Raw genomic sequence first — 18,578 nt, forward strand, 5'->3', positions numbered from 1 at the left:
GAGATATATTTGGTAGGTTTTTGTTTGTTTACTTTGTTTACACTCCACTTTTCGTATAAGTTTGAATAAATTTGAGTTAATTTTAGGTTCAATTTTAAAATTCTAATTTATGATACTATTATATGTTTGCGTGTACAGAACTAGTAGTCAAGGGGTGCAAACCCACTCAGCTTCAATGTGTTCGAGCTCGGTTAGTTTGACTAATTCACTTAACAAATCTTTTTAAATGAGTTGAATTTATACAAATAAATCAAGCTTTAGAGTGTTAAATTCAGCTCGTTAAGTAAACGAATCTAAAATTCGAGCTCAAACTTGTTTTACCAAAGGAGTCAAGCTGATCTAAGCCTCAATGAGGCCCCGTTTCGGAACGCGAAATAAATACTTATTTTTTAAAAATGCAATTTCAAGCTAAAAAATGATGGGTTTATTGAAATATAAAAATATGCAATATGGATATTGTTTGAAAGATCTCAATAAGATCTTTAATACGGTGTAAAAAAAATTGAAAAATTATTTTTCATTTACATTATTTTTTAGTTTGAAAATGTGAAATAAGTATTTATTTTTTAAAAATGTGTTCTGAAACGGGCTCTGAGCCAACCTACAAGCTGTCACGAGCAACTCGGTTCGTTTGTTATCTGTACAAGCTAGTTGGTGTATTTATCGAGAGATCGAGAGAGAGAGAGAGAGAGGTGGGGGGCCTGGTGCTGGAATTGGAATAGTACTATACATTGTGTGTGAGCAAACGAACCCCAACAAACCCCCTGAACTCTGCATTTTTTATCTTCTTTCGCTTTTTCACTCCCCAGCCCCCACCACCCCACCACCCTCCCTCCCTCTACCATATCTGCCAAAAATTCTCAGACCACGCCAAGCATATCCTCTAAATCATACCCATTAGCTGATACCCATTTTGCTCAAATGTGCATTTGATTCCTCAATATACCTTTCCACAAACAGCAAAATCCCCCTTTCATTCCATTCCATATACATCCATGGGGAGTAATAGTTTCTCGTCCGACGACATTTCCGACCAACACAGCGAGGAAGAGGAAGAGGAGGAGGAGGAGCTCTACGAAGACTACAGCTTGAGCGCTGACGTCAGCGAGTCGCCCTCCAGTTCCCTTTCCTCTTCCCCCGTCCCTACCCGTCCGACTACCGCAAGTTCCGGCTTTGCGCCGGTGCAGCCACCGGTGTTCTTGTTGCCGGTGGGTGGAGGGAAAGATGCGGTGCTTTGGGACTATAAGGTACAGAAGCCGGAGACCGGTTTGTCAGGTTCGTTAACCTTACTGTTTATGTTGTGAAAAATTTCTGTTCAAGTTTCAGTAGTCACTAGATCTTTGTATAGCAACTTGGTAAATTAAATTAGTCTCTTGAGTTTATTTCCTAATCGATAGGTTTAGGTTTAAGAGCATCTCCTCCAGTCTTTACCTATACTATTACTCAAATTAGGGTAAAAATTTAGCAGAAGGTTGATTTGGTATGAAGCACTTACAACGAGCAAACCTGAAAAGCTAAGCACAAATTTGAGTAAAAGCTTCATTAATGGCATGGTTGTAAATTTGGGAGGGGAAAAATAGCCTTTTACAAAATGTGAGTAACCTTTGTTTCGTGTAAAAATTTGAGTAAAACTCAATTTGATATAGGTTTGAGTCAAGGAATGGAGAGGATTTTTGTTGGTTTTTACTTAAATTCTGAGGTTGACTTGAAAAATAGTTACTCACTTAAATGGCATGGTTGTAAATTCGGGAAGAGGAAAACAGCCTCACAGAATTTAAGTAAAACTCAATTTGACATATGTTTGAGTCAAGGAGTGGAGCAGATTTTTGGGGGGTTTTTACTCAAATTTTGTGTATGAGTAAAAAGATGGGTAAGGGTTGAGATGCTCTTATGGATGAAGGTTTAACTGTTTATGCTGCGGATCTGATGGTAAACTTAGGCGAATTTGCTGTTCCTGAGTTGGGTTAATTGCTGTTCAAGTATCAGTAATAGTTTCTTGATCTTACTGCGGGCAACTTCTTCAAGTGTGATTAGTCTCTTGAATTTCTTTCCTTAGTTGGTAGGTGTATAGATGCTTGTGCAAATTATGTTGTGCGAACTTTTACCAATTACTTCTTGATTTTCCTGGATTTGTAGAAATTGAGATGATGAAGGAAAGATTTGCTAAGCTGCTTCTAGGGGAAGACATGTCTGGAGGGGGTAAAGGAGTCTCTACTGCCCTTGCAATATCAAATGCCATCACAAATCTCTCTGGTCAGTGCAGATTTAAGTCTCTCTGTTTGTGTGTGATGCCTATGAGCGTATGTGAATTCTGTGTTTTGGGTATTTTGATGGAGTATCCTAGCTTTATGTGATTGTAATGGGTAAAAACTTGACACCTACAACCACCCTTAAGCCACAAGTGTGTTTTGTGTGTTTATTGATTATGTTTACGTCATCTTTTTTTGTTTGCAATTGTAGCTACTGTGTTTGGGGAGTTATGGAGGTTGGAGCCATTGGCACCGCAGAAGGCAGCAATGTGGCGTAGAGAGATGGAATGTCTATTATGTGTGAGTGATTCAATTGTGGAGCTTGTTCCTTCCATACAACAATTCCCTGGCGGTGGCACTTACGAAGTCATGGCCACCCGACCTAGGTCTGACTTATATATGAATCTTCCTGCCCTCAAGAAGCTTGATGCTATGTTGCTTAGCATCCTTGATGGATTTCAAGATATGGAATTTTGGTACGTTGACCGCGGCATAGTCGTGGGTGATGCAAATGATTGTGATGTGTGTCCATTGGGTGCAAGTGGTGGGACGCCTTCAATTAGGCAGGAAGAGAAGTGGTGGCTTCCATATCCAAAGGTTCCTTCAAAGGGGCTATCAGAGGACGCGAGGAAGAAGTTGCAGCAGTGCAGGGATTGCACAAACCAGATATTGAAAGCGGCAATGGCAATCAATAGCAGCGTTCTTGCTGAGATGGAGATTCCAGTTACCTATTTGGAAACTTTGCCCAGGGTATGCGTTTCAATTTTGTTTATGTTCACTTCTGGAAGCTATCTTAGCCAACATACATCCATAAATGCTAGCTTATTTTACCAGTTTCGAGCATTCACTTCGTTAGATTTAACTATTTTTAAGGTGAGAGTGACGGAAAGAATTTATTTGTAGTTCTTTTAGCTTTCATTAGAATCTGAGCTGAGGGATTTCTTTTTTCATTTCCTTCATAGACAATTGTTCATTCTGGATTCACAACCATTTAGTGGGACTTTTGTGTTTGCAGCGCCCTTATCCTTGTATGTCCAGGCTTTCTCTAAACATCATAAATGCACTGCCCCTTTGTAGTGGGACTTGATGGTTATGACGTGCTTAATTGCTTCCATATTCAAATTTCATCACATACAGCTTCATGTTACTTTTATGTTCCGATGACATAAACTTAGTTTTCTGCAAAAAGTATGCTTTTCCTGTGTGGTCAATTAAAAGAACTCAATCCGGGTGCTTTGGACAATTGTTGTTTTTTTTTGCTTTTACCACTCTTTTGTCTCGGTTGTCTTTCTTTTGTTGGTGCCCAGGGCAATGAATAGATTTTCTAAGATGAGTTGGGTCATTATGGAATGTGCCATGCTTCGTAGGAGCAAGCATAGCAGAATACATTGCACAGAATCTTATAAACCTTCATCATGGGTGTTGTCTTGTGCTGTTTTGATGTTTTTGGCTGAATAAAGTCATGCTTGAATACAATGATGATAGTACTATAGGGCCCAGGTAAAAGACTAAATATTAGATCTATTTATATGTTAAGGATCTTGATTTCGATGCAAATGTGGAGATGTATCTAATATATCCAAGTGAGAGCAGTTGGGAATAATGAAAAAGAGCATTTAATTCACAAACCCTTGGGGAATGAAAGGTTGGTTCCTTAATGACTGGGTGGATTACAGGGGAGGAAAAAGAGGAATTGTTTGGGATACGGAGCAGTATATCAACTCATTATTTGGTCTTGTATATGATCGGGCGAAGTGTTTGATGTTGTGTGTCTTCGCTGTTAATTCAGCTCCATGATGGGTATATTCAAAGTAGGCCAGTGTAGCTTTAGTCAGATCAAGCATAAGTTCACAACCTTTCCGAAGTGAACGGGGGCTGTTGATCTTCTGGAGATGAGTTCTTATTTTCTTTAGTTGTTTTCAGCCTATGGTCTGTGTCAGTGTCACTCTATGCATTTGTCAAAAAAAGGTCAGCTCTTAAGAGATTTCATTTGTTTGGTTGTTTAGTTCTTATAGCATATTGATCTTACAATATATTGATGAATTTCCATTCCAGAGTGGAAAAGCTTGTCTTGGTGATATTATCTATCGCTACATAACTGCTGAGCAGTTCACACCAGAATCTCTTCTTGAAAGCCTGGACTTGTCATCGGAGCATAACACATTAGAAGTGGTGAACATGATTGAGGCATCTATACATGTGTGGAAGAAGAAAGGCCAGAGAAAACATACAAAGCACCTGAAAGCTAAGCGTTCACCATGGCGGCCCAAGGTCAAGGGCCTTGCTGCTGATGGTAACAAAAATCAATTTCTAGGGCAACGAGCGGAGATCCTTTTACATAACCTGAGGCTCCGTTTCCCTGGCCTTCCGCAGACTGCATTGGATATGAGCAAAATTCAATACAACAAGGTATTTGATTAATCTCCTCTCTTCACCACATAGGGAACAGTTACAATTAATTTCTATGTATTCTGATTCAAACACATTTTGCCTCCTGGTGAAACTGACAAATCTAGTTCTACGTCAAGATAGCAGCTAAAGCGTATGGAAACATAGAGAACTTTAACTATATTTACCACTTGTAGGTAGGCCAATTTTTTTATGCCTTTGAAGATTTGGCAAATGGGCAGATGAAATTTGATGGAGTACGACTTTAGTGAGAGGCATTTGGAAGCAAACATTTAATGACCTTTGTACTCCCTCTGTTGCCATTCTATTGTCCCTTGTCCTATCCTAACCAGATAAAAAACTAATTATAACTTTTAATTGGTAATACTGTTTATATGCAATATGGATCTTGTTTGATAGATCTCAATGAGCTCTTTTAAAAGATATTTTCAAAGTCACCTAAAACATTGTAGATTGCAAGATATAATCAATTGAAAAGTGACATGGACTCCCAAAAGGGACAAGAGAATGGGAACGGAGGGAGTATTAGCTAAATCATTACTTCTCTGATGACAGGGTCGCTATGTATTGAATCAGTGTCTATATTAGAATTAGAAGCATGCATACTTAGAGATGGGAGCTGTATCCTTTCCTTGTCAAATCTTTAGCATAAACCAATATTCGTAGGATTCTTGTGAATGCATATCCTACACCTATTAACATAATTAATGGTTTGAGACCAGTAGTACTAAACATTCAGCTACTTGTTCATGTATTTGGCCTTTATTTAATTGAGATCACAAGATTATTTCTATCTGTTTGGAAAAGCACAATCATATTTTGCCATACTCTTTGGAGAAGAAGAATTTGGAAAAATTAAGAGTTAAAACATAATCAAAGTTTCTCTAAGTTGTTCCCCACAGATATATCCTATCTTTGTTATGTGATTCCTCTAAGTTCTTGCCCGCAGATATATCCTACCTTTGTTATGCATTCATGGTTTGCGGCGTACGAGTTCTTTAATATATAGTTCTTTAAGTGTTTGTCTATCCCTCGTGCAAAGGTATACCTGAATCTCGTATCTGTATCGGCAACCATGTCCATGCTGCAGAGAGCTTAATTGTGCATCTTGATATCAGTTTTCTATCATTACTGGGCATAAAATTTTTAGGAACACACGCTTTTGGAGTTTTTGTTTATCCTCGAATTGCCGACTGGTTCGAGGTCATCTATTTATTGTCAAATATATTCTCCTTTCGTGGAACTAAAACAACTTCAAAGAAGATAATTACAGCTGTGCATAAATCACCTGTTGTTTGCTTTACTCTTCATTTGGTTCCACTTGAGCTCGAATCTTATCTCCCTATTTCCTCATTTTTGCGGCAGGACTTAGGACAATCGATTCTTGAAAGCTACTCGAGAGTTATGGAGAGCTTGGCCTTCAATATAATGGCAAGGATTGATGACGTCCTTTATGTGGACGATGCTACTAAGCAGTGTGCTGCTGCAGAATCAATGTCATTTATCAGTAGGGGAGGGTTCGATGGTCTCCCCATCCTAAAACGAATATCGCCTAGTCCCTTCTCAATCCAGCACACCCCTTATGGCTCTCCATTTGGGACCCCAACCTTTTGTTCTTCCACTCCTGTGTTCCAAAGCCCAGGTAGGACACCTCCACCTTCAAACACTAATACTATTCCCTTCGACAAACTACTGGCTACTGACATGGAGAACTTGTGGTCATATCCTGGGAACCTCAGTTCCAGAAGAATCTCCCACAATGCTCCCGAGCGCAATTGACTTATCGAGGGTAATAGGATGTTGAAAACCTGGTTAAAGGGACTTGTAATGGTAGGGGGCTGAAAATAGAGGTTGTTTCAATCTTGTATAGCATGTTTCTTCGGTAGAAGCCGAGGGAAAAAAAATTGTATCTCCGGTAGAATTATCGCGGTTAAGAGTTTTGAGTTTTTTTTCAGGCGCTAGATTGAGAAATATATATTATTATTGCTATTACGTTTGAGAAATGACTGTTCCATGCCTTCGAAAGAATCTATTATTGCCAATTAGTAGAGTATTAGTGTTGCCCAACAATAGAGTGAGACGTCGAAGATTATCTCAGTCTGCTGCATTGTGAATCATCTTTCGTTAACAAGGCTATTCGAGAGCTATGATCCGCTATTTGATCATTGTCCACTATGAGATTTCAATAAGTGATTCGCGCAATATCCTTGAAAAACGAGTGGGCTTCGAAAATAACCTATTTTCGGGAAATTTCGAACGCAATGTGATGCTGACGGCTAGTATTTCTTCCATGCTGTTAATCTTACGGAGGGCTGCTAGCCTCCGGATGAGTGAATTATATGTCTCCCTTGGTACTAAATAAGCGGAGGACCAATACGAGCTGCTTGCATACCTATGGATGTCCGGATTCCGATTTGAGTCTATTTCTCTGCAGATATGTTCTTCCACACGGGACGCACGAAATTACAGGTCGGATGATCAGTTTGGGCTTAGGATGGAGCCACAAGAGGGGAGCTTGGAGGGATATGGAGGATTAAGGGCATGGAGAGGAGCTTGATCCTTCCAACAATGACGGTGTTTGATACGGAAATGTTGGGGACACGCCTCTTGGCCGCTCCCTAGACACTTCTCTCTCACAAGCAGTGGGCTCCACACATCTGCGGGCTCCATTGCTTGTGAGAGAGGAGTGTTTAGAAAGTGGCCGAGAAGTGTATCTGTAGCATGATTGGTGTTCGATATGGGATTTCGAGTGATTTTTTTATAGACATAGCTTAAGGGCATGAGTAAACACAGTTTTTGGTGTAACTAAGCGATGCTATTCAAAACAAGAAAAAAAAGAAGAGAAAGATGAAAGAAGGTCCAAGACTGAGATTTTATGTTTGTCCAAAAATGAAGAGGCTTTGGGAATAGAAAATTTAGTCTACTTTCACAAGTAATATTTGCTGCCGCCACATAATTTGCACAGTGTGTGAGCGTGAAAGTGTTTTTGAATCACATGTTATACTATTAAAATTTGCGAGAACAAAGATTGAGAGCGCGACAACAGTGCTAGAATTAAGAACAGTAGTGTGGGGGATTTTGAAGGACTATCTCTCTCCGTTCATTATTCAAAAAAAAAACCTTCCTCAAACAGAACTCGTGTGATCTCCCAGTTGTGTGTTTTGGGAGAGTGGGTTTGAAGAGAGAAAAGCATTTCTTTTCCGCAATTTCCTTTGGCATCCATAAAAAGCTGAAGTCAGAGCAACCTTTTCTTTCACTTTCTTTACTTTTCTCAGCAACTAGACGAAGGGAAACTAGAGAGCCAAAACCACAATTCCAAGATTCGCAAACCTTTAACTCAAAAGATTTTGCCAAAGGAAAAAGCTTACCTAGAGAGGGCTTTTTTGGCGTTTCCTTCATAATAATCTTTACTCCAACAATGGACTTCACACAGAGAGAGAGAGAGAGAGAGAGAGAGAGAGAGAGAGAGAGAAGTTGCAGAGTCTCCGCCAATCGCCACTTCAATTTTCTCCAAAACAGACCAAAAACTCTCTTTTCATTTGTTTTTTTCTGCAAACCCATTTGATTGTGAATAACAACAGAATCACATCAGGGATTATAAAAACTTAGAAGGCTTTGATACTTGTGTCCGTGTTTGAGAGAGAGAGAGAGAGGGGGAGGGGTGAACAAACTTGGAGTGTATTTTGTCCCACATCGAAAGGATAAGGGGAGAGGGGGGCTTTGGAGCGTGGATATAAATTTAGGTGGGACAATTGGCTCCATACTTACCTGGACGGGGTCAATGGGTGATCAAAATGGCCCATGGCCTAGGTTGACAACTTCCATTGCACTTAGGTGGGGTGTCCGCCTAAGGTCTACCCAAGTTGGTGGAACCTACGTCATAATTTGTGTTAGCGGGGGCCTGCGTTCGCGCGGCCCCTATCCAATTACTAGTTGAAGTTTCGAGCCCGAGCCCTATGGATCCACATAGAAAGCCCAGTCCGTCGCTTAACCCCCATCTGGACCATACGATTACTGCTACTAATCTAACCCTCGTAGCCCAGCTTTCGTAGGCCCAAATACATGGCCCGTTCCTAGGCTTTACCACCGTCTGGACTTATTACTTATTTTAGAGTTGGGTAGGGCCGAATGAGCCGAGCCTGCGAGTCGGTTCTTTTACAGCCTTAACGCAGCATTGGATAGGGTCGAATGAGAGCTGCTTGGTTCATTTACAATCTTAGTGCTGGGTTTGATAAAATTGGATGGGGTACATCTATGGGTATGTACTCGACCAAATCACTTAATGTAGTATGCACTTAGATCAATTCATTTACTAATTTAATTCTGTCAAATAGAGGAAGCCCTTACCGTGTAATTGACCAATTCATTTAATTTAATTTCTGTCAAATAGAGTAAAGCCCTTACCGAATATCGGTTTGTAGCTTGATCAAATTCATTTAGTTTTATTCTCGAACACAGGAAGTCCTTACCGAATGAGCTGATTTCTAGCAAAAACCCTTCAAAAGATGTTCTAAATAAATTGATCGACCCCAATTATTTGTGTGAGACCCCGGAATGAGTCTCACACAATCCGGTAACAACAACCTTCAAAAACATATTTTAAATTAATTGAACGACCCGATATAAGTTGCATGTCACTCTTCACAATATTATATCATACAAAATCTATGTGAATTACTTTCTTGGTAGTAGTTGATATCACATGATACATGCTTTAATGTTGTCAATGTCCATGAATGAATTAATATCAGACAAAATCTTCAATTAGATTTCTTTTCTTGGTTGCTGGAATGCTCAATCATTAAAATCAAACATTTTTTAAGTCCCCCTGAAAGGTGCACCTTCCTTGTGAAGCTCAATGATTTTCTCTCACATAATTGAATCTTCACTGCCAGTGCTCTCTGTTTCTCTGTGTTTTTATTTTAGAGAGAGAAGAAGAAGAAGAGGAGGAGGAGGAGGAGAGGGATGGAAGGAGAAGCAAATAGAGAGGAAGAAGAAGAAGCCCAGGCCCATGTGGACATATGGAAGTACGTTTTCGGATTTGTAGATATGGCTGTGGTAAAATGTGCTATTCAGCTCGGCATACCTGATGCCCTGGAAGCCCATGGCGGCCCCGCGAAACTCTCCGATCTTTCCTCCGCCCTTGGGTGCTCCCCCTCCACCCTCCACCGCGTCATGAGGTTCTTAGTCCACCGTAAAATCTTCAAAGAAGCTCCCGCCGGATACCTCCAAACGCCACTATCCCGCCTTCTCCTGAAAAACGGCGAAAAAAGCCTGGCTGCTTTATTGTTGCTTGAGAGCAGTCCGGTGATGCTTGCACCGTGGCACTGTTTAAGTGCTCGTGTCCTGGCCAACGGGAGTCCAGCATTCGAGTCCGCCCATGGTGAAGACATATGGAGTTATGCTGAGGAGAATCCTGGCCACAGCAAGCTCATCAACGACGCAATGGCTTGCGATGCTAGGGTTGCTATGCCGGCCATAGTAGAAGGGTGTCCGGAGGTGTTCGACGGGGTGGAGTCCGTGGTTGATGTAGGCGGAGGAGACGGGACAGCTCTCCGATTGTTGGTCGAGGCGTTCCCTTGGATTCGAGGGATAAATTTCGATCTGCCTCATGTGGTGTCTGTGGCACTGGACTGTGTCGGGGTCGAGCATGTGGGCGGTGACATGTTTGCTAGTGTTCCGAAGGCGGATGCGGCATACCTCATGGTGAGTAAATGTTTCCTATACATTTCTGTCTATGTATATCCTGTATATATGATCCCTCCCCTGTTCAAACGCGAGCCGTTGAAGGGTTGCACGAGAGTCTAGAAATCCTATTATTCCAAGGCGCTCGGAAATTCTTCAACGGGAATATCAAGGGGAAAAATTTGAGGCGACACCAATACTTTTCGTAGATTTTACTCTGAGTACACTACTTTTTTGAACGAAACCTCATTGATATAAGTGATTGTGTGTGTGTGTGCATGCGCGCTTCATCTATGCTTGAATTTCTAAATATGCAGTGGGTTTTGCATGACTGGGACGATGATGAGTGCATCCAAATCCTGAGAAAGTGCAGAGAGGCTATCCCGAAGGACAAAGGAAAGGTGATCATAGTAGAAGCCGTGGTTGAAGAGGACAACAACGATAAGCTGGAGTATGTGAGGCTGATGTTGGACATGGTGATGATGGCGCACACAAAGAAAGGGAAAGAGAGAACTTCAAAGGAGTGGGCGTACGTTCTGAGCGAATCTGGTTTCAGCCGACACACGATAAAGAGCATCAAAGCTGTTCAATCGGTGATTGAGGCCTACCCTTAATTTTTAGGGTATCTTATCATTCTTTCTTGTTCAATGTGTTCATCTCTGAAGGGTTCTTTCATGCGTGAGAATGAATGTTGTATCAGCATATTTAAGCTGTTTATTTATATGAAGAAGATAATAAGCACTTGAGGCAGTTGTGGTATTTTTTGTATGCTTTGCTTCTAACTTTTGTTTTTTTTTTTTTCCTTCGAACTTTTATGTTCTCATCCCTTGGAGATGGGTTCTTCTTGTTGAAATAGTTAGCATGATTTCCACGTTTGGGAACTGTTCTTTTGGAGAATTGGTATTGATAAGCTTCAAAGCAAGTAGAAGGATTTAGTTAAAGATCAGATGAAGACTTTTGCCATTACGTATTTGATTTTGTGGGTGTTTCAATAAATGTAAGCTTATCAATTAAGTGTGTAGCTTTGCCTATTAATAGGCTTGTAATTCATATTGTAAAAGTATGAGAGTTGAGTGAGAGAAAGAAAGAGAGACGTGAGTGAGAGCTTTGTAATTGTTTGTGTACTTAATCAATAAAAGTGTGCTTACTATTGTGTATTAGAAATCTCCTCCTCCCATCAGTAATATCGCTTCTGCTTTCCAACACTTCCATGGAGCAATATTTAGGGTGCGTTTTCGCTGCCTTTCTTTTGCTTCAGGCTGATAACAACAGTCAAGTTGTTTCCACTAAATGCTTATTTAGTTGATGTATGCGATGAGAATGACATGCTTAGAAAATCGTGAAAACATAGGTTTAATCCGTTTTTGTCCATATATTTTTGTGGAAACACCCCCTTCTTGCCTTCCTGGTAATGCCTAAACTTGTCTACCTTTTCCGACTGTCAAAAGTTCTAAATTTGATGAGAGCCATGGATTTTTCTTATGTTTGCAAGGTTACTTTCATGCGAAATTGGATAACGAAAGATTACAACTGTTTTGACTCTTAGATCATGAAAATTTGCTTCTTGGCAGTATCTCCAATCTCCATCTGCTGTACTAACAAATCTATATGTAGTCTCAGACCCAACAGATTGACAAACCATAGTCTCAAATCTGACCGGTCAATTGAAAAGGTGAGTTGGACGGGTGAAAGTTTCGAAAGGAAAATAATTGAACAAAAAAGAACAAATCAGATCACATGAGAATAACAAAGATGATTTAAACAATGAGATCGAGCTGGAGAATGGTGCTGTGCAACAGCACCGCGTTGTTCGCGGGAAAATTTCATGTTATATACTGTATTTCACACAAACATGGGTGTTGGGTTAGTTTGGGTTGGATCAGTTTCATGATGGGTCTAGAAAACTCAACTTGCAGACAACCAAACCCACCAACAAATAGTTTATCATACGCCCAATCCATGTCTTGCTCCTTTCAATAATCCATACTCGTCAACAAGGGCAGCTCGCCAAAGGCCATGTAGTCCAACGGTATTTTCTGGTCAGTTCTCTTGTGGGAAGCCAAGGTTCGAGCATTATTATAGGCGTTTGTGGTTCAGGGCTGTAGACAGTCTTTGAACCTTCTATGGACTAACTTAATAATTACCCCCCCTCTCCCCAATGTATACCGCTTGGGAAAAAAAAAAAAACAAGGGTGGCTCCACCATATGTTTAGGGGTTCAAAAAATGCAGCAATTTTTTTTTTTTATACATATAATTTAACTTTTCTTTAGTATTGTTGGCACGGAATAATTTTTCCATAGCCAAAGTGATTGAAATTGTTTGGTCACGGAATGGCTCAAGGACTGAGCGCGGGCATGTCAAGATTTGTCACGTTAGACTCAAGGACTAAGCGCGGGCATGTCAAGATTTGTCGCGTCTAACGTAAAGAACTGGATGCCCTCTTCTGACTTCGTAACCGTGGAGCGTGGATATAAACTTAGGTGGGACGAATGGGCTCCATACTTACCTAGACAGGGTCAATGGGCGATCAAAATGGCCCATGACCGAGGTTGACGACTTCCATTGCACTTAGGTGAGGTGTTCGCCTAATTAAGGTCTACCCAAGTTGGTGGAACCTACGTCATAATTTGTGTCAACTGAGGCCTGAGTTCGCGCGGCCCCTATCCAATTACTCGTCGAAGTTTTTAGCCGAAACCTACGGATCCACGTAAAAAGCTCAGTCCGTCGCTTAACCCCCATCTGGCCCGATTATTAATACTCCAACACTCGTAGCCCGGCTTTCGTAGGCCCAATTACATGGCCCGTTGTTTGGCTTTACCACCGTGGACATATTAGCGTTGGGTAGGGCCGAATGAGCTCGCGAGCTGTCCGATTCATTTACGGCCTTAGCGTTGCGTTGGGTAGGGTTGAATGAGCGGAACTTGCGAGCTACTCGGTTCATTTGCAGTCTTAGCACTGGGCGTGATAAAATTGGATAGGTTCATTTGCAGCCTTAGCGCTAGGTGTGATAAAATTGGATGGGGTACAGCTCAGAATCAATTAATTTGAATATGGGTATGTACTCGACCAAATCATTTAATGTATGTACTTAGATCAATTCATTTAACTTAATTTCTGTCAAATACAGGAAGCCCTTACCATGTGCTTGACCAATTCATTTAATTTAATTTATGTCAAATAGTGGAAAGCCCTTACTGAATATCGGTATGTAATTGACCAATTCATTTAATTTTTATTCTCAAATAGAGGAAGCCCTTGACCGAATGAGGTAATTTCTAACAAGAATCCTTCAAAAATATTTTAAATAAATTAAACGATCCCGATTATTTGTGTGGGAAGCCGAAATGAGTCTCACACAATCTGGTGACATCACCTCTTCAAAACGTGTTTTACATAAATTGAATGACCCCGATCATTTGCGTGGGACCCCAAAGTGAGTCTCATACATTCTGGTGTACACCACCCATAGTTTTTTTTTTTTTTTGTCTTTGAAAATAAAGTGAAATTACAGAGATGCTAAATACAGAGAGGGAATTTTTTTTTTTTTTCAAGATTGCAGTTTTTTTTTTTTTTTGCAATACATTTTAACCTTGCATTTTTCTGGGCAATTGAGAGTGAAAATCACTACACTAGTCAGAAGATCTTAACTGATATCACAGCACGAGAGATGCTACGTACACTATCTGACTACCCTTCATTCACTACATCATCTATTACATTTTTTGTGGGGCTCATGCTGGGTCCCAAAAAAATACAGAAAAATGTCGATAAATTTTAGAATAATATTTTATGGGGCCCTGTAAAAAATCAGCTCCAACGGATATTGGTAAGTATTATTTCTTGATTTGTAGAGGCGAAACAACTCAACTGTTTAGTTTCGCCCCTACCAATCAAGAAATAATACTTATCGATATTTGTTGGAGCTGATTTTTTATAGGGCCCCATAATATATTATTTTAAAATTTATAAACATTTTTCTATATTTTTTTATGACCCGAGATGTACCTTACAAAAAATATAGTGAATAGTGTAGTAGTTGAAGGTAGTGTACCTAGACTTATTGATCACATAATACATGCTTCAAAGCTGTCAATGTCCATTAATTAATTAATTAATCTCAGACAAAATCTTCAATTGGATTTCTTTTCTTGGTTGCTGGAATGCTCAATCATAATATCAAACATTTTTTAAGTCCCTGTGGAAGGTCCACTTTCCTTGTGATGCTCAATGATTTTGTCTCTCATATAATTGAGTTCTTTACCGCCAGTGCTCTCTGTGTTTTTATTTTAGAGAAGAAGAAGAAGAAGAAGAAGAAGAAGAAGAGGAAGAGGAGGAGGAGGGATGGAAGGAGAAGCAAATAGAGAGCAAGAAGAAGAAGCCCAGGCCCATGTGGATATATGGAAGTACGTTTTCGGGTTTGTAGATATGGCTGTGGTAAAATGTGCTATTCAGCTCGGCATACCTGATGCCCTGGAAGCCCATGGCGGCCCCGCGGCACTCCACGATCTTTCCTCCGCCCTCGGGTGCTCCCCTTCTGCCCTCCACCGCGTCATGAGGTTCCTAGTCCACCGTAAAATCTTCAAAGAAGCTCCCGCCGGATACCTCCAAACGCCACTATCCCGCCTTCTCCTGAAAAACAGCGAAAAAAGCATGGATGCTATAGTGTTGCTCGAGAGCTCTCCGGTGATGCTCGCACCCTGGCACTGTTTAAGCGATCGTGTCCTGGCCAACGGGAGTCCAGCATTCGAGTCCGCCCACGGGGAGGACATATGGAGTTATGCTGAGGAGAATCCTGGCCACAGCAAGCTCATCAACGACGCAATGGCTTGCAACGCCAGGGTGGCTGTGCCGGCGATAGTAGAAGGGTGTCCGGAGGTGTTCGATGGGGTGGAGTCCGTGGTGGATGTAGGCGGAGGAGACGGGACGGCTCTCCGGTTGTTGGTCGGGGCGTTTCCTTGGATTCGAGGGATAAATTTCGATCTGCCTCATGTGGTGTCTGTGGCACTGGACTGTGTTGGTGTTGAGCACGTGGGCGGTGACATGTTTGCTAGTGTTCCGAAGGCGGATGCGGCATACATCATGGTGAGTAAATGTTTCCTATACATTTCTGTCTATGTATATCCTGTATATGATCCCTCCCTTGTTCAAACGTGTTCAAACGCGAGCCATTGAAGAGTTGCACGAGAGTCTTGAAATCCAATTATTCCAAAGCCCTCGGGAATTCTTCAACGGGAATATCAAGAATGGGAAAAATTTGAGGCTGACACCAGTACTTTTCGTAGATTTTACTCTGAGTACACTACTTTTCTGTGCGAAACCTCATTGATATAAGTGATTTTTTGTTTGTTTGTGTGAGTGCGCGCTTCATCTATATATGCTTGAATTTCTAAATATGCAGTGTGTTTTGCACGACTGGGACGATGACGAGTGCATCCAAATCCTGAGAAAGTGCAGAGAGGCTATCCCGAAGGACAAAGGGAAGGTGATCATAGTAGAAGCTGTGGTTGAAGAAGACAACAACGATAAGCTGGAGTATGTGAGGCTGATGATGGACATGGTGATGATGGCGCACACAAACAAAGGGAAAGAGAGGACTTCAAAGGAGTGGGCATACGTTCTGAGCGAATCTGGTTTCAGTCGACACACGATAAAAAATATCAAAGCTGTTCAATCGGTGATTGAGGCTTACCCTTAATTTGTAGGGTATCTTATCATTCTTTCTTGTTCAATGTGTTCATCTGTGAAGGGTTCTTTCATGCGTGAGAATGAATGTTGCATCAGCATATTTAAGTTGTTTGTTTATATGAAGATAATAAGCACTTGAGGCAGTTGTGGTATTTTTTGTATGCTTTGCTTCTGAACTTTCGTTTTTTTTTTTCCTTCGAACTTTTATGTTCCCATCCCTTGGAGATGGGTTCTTCCTGTTGAAATAGTAAGCATGATTCCCACGTTTGGGAACTGTTGTTTTGGAGGCTTGGTACTGATAAGCTTCAAAGCAAGTGGAAGGATTTAGTCAAAGATCAGATGAAGACTTTTACCATTACGTATTTGATTTTGTGAGTGTTTTAATAAATGTAAGCTTATCAATTAAGTGTGTAGCTTTGCCTATAAATAGGCTTGTAATTCATATTGTAAAAGTTTGGGAGTTGAGTGAGAGCTTTGTAATCATTTATGTGTTTTATCAATAAAAAGTGTGTTTACTATTGTATGTGAGAAATCTCCTTCTCCTATCAGTGATATGGCTTCAACTTTCCAACACTTCCATGGAGCAATATTTAGGGTGCGTTTTCGCTGCCTTTCTTTTGCTTCAGGCTAATGACAACAGTCAAGTTGTACCCGCTAAATGCTTATTTAGTTGATGTATGCGATGAGAATGACATGCTTAGAAAATCGTGAAAACATGAGTTTAATCCTTTTTAGTCCATATAATTTAGTGGAAACACCCCCTTCTAGGTAATGCCTGAACTTGTCTTCCTTTTCCGACTGTCAGAGGTTGAAGATATTTCCGATTTGCGATACTGGAGAGGGCCCAAACTAGGCCTTGAAGTGGTTCCTCATCCTTAAACCATACGAAAGATGGAAATAAAATTACACAACGAGACAATTTTGCTATGTTCTAAGGAGATTAATAAGAGTCTTATTCTGATCAATGTTTTTCTCATCAGAGCATCAAACTTCTGGAGTTGGGACTATATATCATATAAGGTGGTAATCGAACCTGGGTGATTGATTTTCTTAAGTTTTGGGCTTGGGATATATGGTTAAGAAGCCACAAGAACAAATAAGAGTTCCACATCGCCTATTTAGACAGGCTTTGCCAGGAGACTAGCTATTAGTATAGGAATTGTAAGATTTTTACAGTATCTTTGCGCTTGGGGCAATGACGCAGCTAGTGAGGTAATAACCGAGGCGCGTCAATTGCTGGTTGAAAACTATTTCCAAACCCCCTCTTCGGCCTGGGTTCTGCCTTGGCCGTTGAGAATTTCTGGAAGGGCCTTCCTCTAACCAAGGGTAAAGCCCTACAATTCTTAGTCTAAAGTTTTTTTTTTGGATCAAATATATATAACAGAACCAAACCAAAACCGTTAAGGGGAGGAACCCTTACAAGGGAAATACCTCACTACACTAGGACAAACCCTAGCTGTAGAAGGCCTATGAAAAGAAATCAGAATAGAGAGAATAAAACTAAACTGTTCAAACCAAAACTCTCAAGGGGAGGAACCCTTTCAAGGGAAATACCTCACTACACTAGGACAAACCCTAGCTGTAGAAGGGAAAAAAAACCTATGAAAAGAAATCAGAATAGAGAGAATAAAACTAGACTGTACAAAGAAGATCAACATTTAAACCCCAATCTAGAACAAACAAATGTTAGTAGCAGACCTACTAACATGCCTCCAGGAGGTCATACTAGCCTTAATCCCCTCCAGAATCAAAAGCACAAATGTTAGTAGCAGACCTACTAACATGCCTCTGAAGTAGGTTCATGGCCAATCTGTTGAAAAATCCTACCATTTCGCTCTTTCCAAATATAGTACATTGAAGCAGCAAGGCAGAGCTTGAATAGTCTAGATTGGATAGAGCAGTCTTTACAATGAGATAAACCCCAATGAATCTCATCCATGAGATCACGAGAAGGAAGAACAAAACCACACTTAGCTTTCATAACCTCCCAGATAATAGAAGTAAAGGAGCATTCAAAAAATAAATGTGAATGGGACTCAAAACCACCCTAACAAAGGACACAAGAAGTGTCATTGACCAGACCCCAAGCTCTTAGTCTGTCCTTAGTAGCCAACCTACCAAGAAGGGCCAGCCATTGAATAAAAGACCATCTTGGAATGTGCCATCTATGCCAAACCATATTAAACCAAAACACCTTAGGCCCATTAGTGCGAAGTGCCTGCCACGTTGACCTAACAGAGAAAGAACCATTTGCAGACAAAGTCCAAGTAACAGTGTCCTCCCTATCAACATGGGGGATGAGGTTAGGATCTGTGGAGGCCACAATTTCTCGAACAATAGGAAGCCTCATTCTAGGCCATCTCTAGGTCCCATTATGAATAATAGAACTAACTATTGCATGAAGAGACCTTCCAAGGTTGTTCTAAATACGAAGGGAGTCTGGATTTTTCTGATGTTTGTAAGGTTACTTTCATGCGAAATTGGATACGAAAGATTACGAACTGTTTTTATACTTATTACAAACTGTTTTGATTCTTAGATCATGGAAA

General features: G+C 40.7%; 3 protein-coding genes and 3 non-coding genes across 6 annotated transcripts; all 6 read left to right on the top strand.

Annotated features, from left to right (window-relative positions):
* Positions 1-686: 686 nt before the first annotated feature.
* Positions 687-6,661, top strand: LOC131325573 (rop guanine nucleotide exchange factor 1-like). Its single transcript, XM_058357895.1, has 5 exons — positions 687-1,275; positions 2,137-2,253; positions 2,461-2,999; positions 4,305-4,658; positions 6,024-6,661. The coding sequence occupies exons 1-5, from the start codon at positions 996-998 to the stop codon at positions 6,435-6,437; spliced, it is 1,704 nt and encodes a 567-aa protein (XP_058213878.1). The 5' UTR covers positions 687-995; the 3' UTR covers positions 6,438-6,661.
* A 1,757-nt stretch (positions 6,662-8,418) lies between these two features.
* On the top strand, positions 8,419-8,579 carry LOC131328081 (U1 spliceosomal RNA). The gene has a single exon (XR_009200366.1). It is a non-coding gene; the product is annotated as a U1 spliceosomal RNA (small nuclear RNA).
* Positions 8,580-9,503: 924 nt separating this feature from the next.
* On the top strand, positions 9,504-11,507 carry LOC131325575 (acetylserotonin O-methyltransferase-like). Its single transcript, XM_058357897.1, has 2 exons — positions 9,504-10,364; positions 10,661-11,507. Exons 1-2 carry the CDS (start codon positions 9,624-9,626, stop codon positions 10,955-10,957), a joined length of 1,038 nt encoding a protein of 345 aa, XP_058213880.1. The 5' UTR covers positions 9,504-9,623; the 3' UTR covers positions 10,958-11,507.
* A 1,335-nt stretch (positions 11,508-12,842) lies between these two features.
* On the top strand, positions 12,843-13,008 carry LOC131328197 (U1 spliceosomal RNA). The gene has a single exon (XR_009200469.1). It is a non-coding gene; the product is annotated as a U1 spliceosomal RNA (small nuclear RNA).
* Positions 13,009-14,654: 1,646 nt separating this feature from the next.
* LOC131325574 (acetylserotonin O-methyltransferase-like) lies at positions 14,655-16,561 on the top strand. Its single transcript, XM_058357896.1, has 2 exons — positions 14,655-15,426; positions 15,743-16,561. The coding sequence occupies exons 1-2, from the start codon at positions 14,686-14,688 to the stop codon at positions 16,037-16,039; spliced, it is 1,038 nt and encodes a 345-aa protein (XP_058213879.1). The 5' UTR covers positions 14,655-14,685; the 3' UTR covers positions 16,040-16,561.
* Positions 16,562-17,206: 645 nt separating this feature from the next.
* On the top strand, positions 17,207-17,363 carry LOC131328220 (U4 spliceosomal RNA). The gene has a single exon (XR_009200485.1). It is a non-coding gene; the product is annotated as a U4 spliceosomal RNA (small nuclear RNA).
* The last annotated feature ends 1,215 nt before the right edge of the window (positions 17,364-18,578 follow it).

Source organism: Rhododendron vialii, chromosome 5a, assembly GCF_030253575.1.
Source record: "Rhododendron vialii isolate Sample 1 chromosome 5a, ASM3025357v1".
NCBI lineage: Eukaryota > Viridiplantae > Streptophyta > Magnoliopsida > Ericales > Ericaceae > Rhododendron > Rhododendron vialii.